At 41.6% G+C, this 3,539-nt stretch overlaps 1 protein-coding gene across 1 annotated transcript; it reads left to right on the forward strand.

Moving 5' to 3' along the window:
- The first annotated feature begins 2,347 nt into the window (after positions 1-2,347).
- Positions 2,348-3,286, forward strand: LOC123346211 (olfactory receptor 8S1-like). The gene has a single exon (XM_044983482.1). It carries the CDS (start codon positions 2,348-2,350, stop codon positions 3,284-3,286), a length of 939 nt encoding a protein of 312 aa, XP_044839417.1.
- The last annotated feature ends 253 nt before the right edge of the window (positions 3,287-3,539 follow it).

The raw sequence follows: 3,539 nt of genomic DNA on the forward strand, positions 1-3,539 counted from the left end.
AGCTCTCTCTTTCTCTCTCTTTCTCAAGGCAGCACTGAGATAGCTGAGAGCAGGTGTGTGGGGGGGAGGTCAGGGGAAGGGCACTCTCTGGAAAATGCCTTTGGAATTGAATTTCCCTGTGCACAGAATCTGCCTGTGTTGACATTCAGGTTCTAGTACAAGGTCCATCTCTTTGCTTAGGCATTTGTCTCATGAGCTGATAATAGAGGAAAGGTTCAGTTTCTCTCTAGGGTTATATGGGGACAAACATAATTTTGACATTGGACAGAACATTGACTTCATTGCCTTTTCCATTAATAACTGATGTCAAAATAGTGATTCACTTCTGAGAGGGCAGGATAACTTCCCTACTGTCTTTACAGCCTGATATTCAGACGTGCAGAAAGCTGAGTCAAAAATCCTACTGAGTCAGGGTTTAAGTGACTTAGGAGCAAATATCCCCTTCATTTTCTATCAGGACCCTCTTTTCAAAATTACGTCACTATGTCAAGATAATGTTTGCTGGTCACATTCATTTCTTCTTGATACTGACTCGCATGACCTTCTCATAAACAAACTAGAGAAATGCAACCTAGATGCAGCTACTATAAGGTGGGTGCATAGGTGATTGGAAGACAGTTCCCAGAGTTTAGTTATCAGTGTTTCACAGTCATGTTGGAAGGGCATAACAAGTGGGGTCCTGAAGGGATCGGTTCTGGGTCGGGTTCTTTTCAATATCTTCTTCAGTGATCTAGATAATGGCATAGAGAGTACACTTATAAAGTTTGCAGATGATACCAAGCTGGGAGGGGTTGCAAGTGCTTTGGAGGATAGGATTATAATTCAAAATGATCTGGACAAACTGGAGAAATGGTCTGAAGTAAATAGAATGAAATTCAGTAAGGGCAAATGCAAAGTATTTCACTTAGGAAGGAACAATCAGTTGCACACATACAAAAAGGGAAATGGCTGCCTAGGAAGGAGAACTGTGGAAAGGGATCTGGGGGCCATAGGGGACCATAAGCTAAATATGAGTTAATACTGTAACACTGTAGCAAAAAAAAGCATCATTCTGGGATGTGTTAGGATGACTGTTCTTCTGCTCTATTCCACATTGATTAGGTCTCAACTGGAGTATTGTGTCCAGTTCTGGGCACCGCATTTCAGGAAAGATGTGGACAAATTGGAGAAAGTCCAGAGAGGAACAACAAAAATGATTAAAGGTCTAGAAAATATGACCTATGAGGGAAGATTGAAAAAAATGGGTTTGTTTAGTCTGGAGAAGAGATGAGTGAGAGGGGACATGATAATAGTTTTGAAATACATAAAAGGTTGTTATGAGGGGAAGGGAGAAAAATTGTTCTTCTTAACCTCTGAGGATAGGACAAGAGGCAGTGGGCTTAAATTGCAACAAGGGTGGTTTAGGTTGGACATTAGGAAAAACTTCCTAACAGTCAGAGTGGTTCAGCACTGGAATCAATTGCCTAGGGATGTTGTGGAATCTCCATTTTTGGAGATTTTTAAGAGCAGGTTGGACAAACACCTGCCAGGGATGGTCTAGATAATACTTAGTCCTGCCATGAGTTCAGGGGACTGGACTTGATGACCTCTTGAGGTCCCTTTCAGTTCTATGATTCTATGATTCTTCTTCTTTTTGAAAAATACTAATGATTTTAATAGATAAGAATCCAATTATATACTACAGATATTAAATAGTGTTTTCAACAAAATAGTCTAGAACAACTGACAGACTGTAATGGAGAGGGAGATTATTTATATAGATTTGACCAGATGTCCAGCTATTGTCAATTGGTCATAGTTTCATTGCAGCCAATCTGCCAGATTCCATGCTGCTGTAATGCAGCTGTAATTCTATTGAAGTCATAAGGCCAGCTTGCAGAGAGAGAATAAATTCCTCTATAGCCTGGTGGCTAGAACACTCACCCCACATGCAGAAGACCAAGTATTCAGTAACCCTGCATTGCCTCTTTTATGATTTATCCATAGAGGAACAGCTTCAAGAGGAATGACTGAGGGAGTCCCACATCAGACTAACCCTTAGTGAGAGCTGAGAAGGGTATTTGTGAATACCAGTAGGACCTGATTCTGAGACTTAGTCATCTAAAGTGGCAGTTAGGTGTCCAAGTCCTTTTGTGTATCCAGCTTAATTTGTTTATTTAAAACACACAAATACCATCTGGTGTCTCCCTCTCTCAATTTAGTCTACGCATTTTACAGAATGGAATAGGACTCTCTTTACATTCATCCTCTGGAACAGATAATCTCCACATACTATTTCAATTTATTTTCATAATTAGTGTGAATCTCATTTTTTTCTGGTCTTCCAGGTCACAGCTTTCCTGATTCAATGACAATGAAAAATCAAACCACAGTGACTGAATTTATTCTCCTGGGACTTTCCAGTGACCCACAGATGCAGATTTTGCTCTTCTTCGTGTTTTTAGTTATTTATCTAATCACTCTGGGTAGTAATATAGTGATCATGGCGGTGATAAGAGCTGATTCTCACCTTCACACCCCTATGTACTTCTTCCTCTTCCATTTATCCTTTGTTGATATCTGCTATTCCTCAGTCATGGTGCCTAAAATGCTGATGAACTTCCTAGCAGAGCACAAAACTATTTCTGTCAATGGCTGCATTGCCCAGATATTCCTTTTTATCCTCTCGGGTGGTAATGAAGCTTTCATTCTCTCAGCCATGGCTTATGACCGCTATGCTGCAATCTGTGACCCATTGCATTATATGCAGACAATGAGCAAAGGAATCTGTGTTCAGCTGGTGAGTGGTGCATGGACTACGAGCTTCTTCTATGCCCTTCTTAACACAGTTTTTGCCCTCAAGTTGCATTTCTGTGGGCCCAATCAAATCAGCCATTTCAGCTGTGAGCTCCCTCCTCTGTTACAGCTGTCCTGCACTGACACCCTCACCAATCAAGTGGTCCTTCTTACTTCTGCTTTGGTATTTGGTTTGAGCTCCTTCCTCCTCATCCTAATCTCCTACATTCACATCATCTCCACCATCCTGAAGATACGCTCTGCAGAGGGCAGGCGTAAAGCCTTCTCCACCTGCAGCTCCCACCTGATTGTGGTTGGCTTGTTGTACGTGACAGGTTTTCTCCAGTACACAAAACCCAGCTCAGTCTCCTCTGTGGTTCTGGATGAAATTTTCTCCATCCAGTACAGCATCTTGACCCCTATGTTAAACCCCATCGTCTACACCCTGAAAAACAAGGAGGTGAAAACAGCTCTAAGGAATATATTGGGGAAATTCTGGTTTCTCAATTAGTGTTGATTCTCTCTCTCTTTTTTTTTAAGTCAGAGAGCAGAGATTTGTGGGTAACTAGTGTTTGGGACATTCTCAGCTCAGATAACTGAATGACGCTTTGGGCCAAATCTTCCACTGGTCTAAATCAGTGCAGATCCATTGAAGTCAGTTGGCCAGATCTCCAGCATGTGTAAATCAGCATAGCTCCATTGGAACCAATGGGTGCTGGAGTTAGACTCACAAAGGGTCTTGAACAGGAGAAATTGAGAGATAT

The sequence above is a fragment of the Mauremys mutica genome, chromosome 12, assembly GCF_020497125.1.
Source record: "Mauremys mutica isolate MM-2020 ecotype Southern chromosome 12, ASM2049712v1, whole genome shotgun sequence".
In the NCBI taxonomy this organism is placed as follows: Eukaryota; Metazoa; Chordata; order Testudines; family Geoemydidae; genus Mauremys; species Mauremys mutica.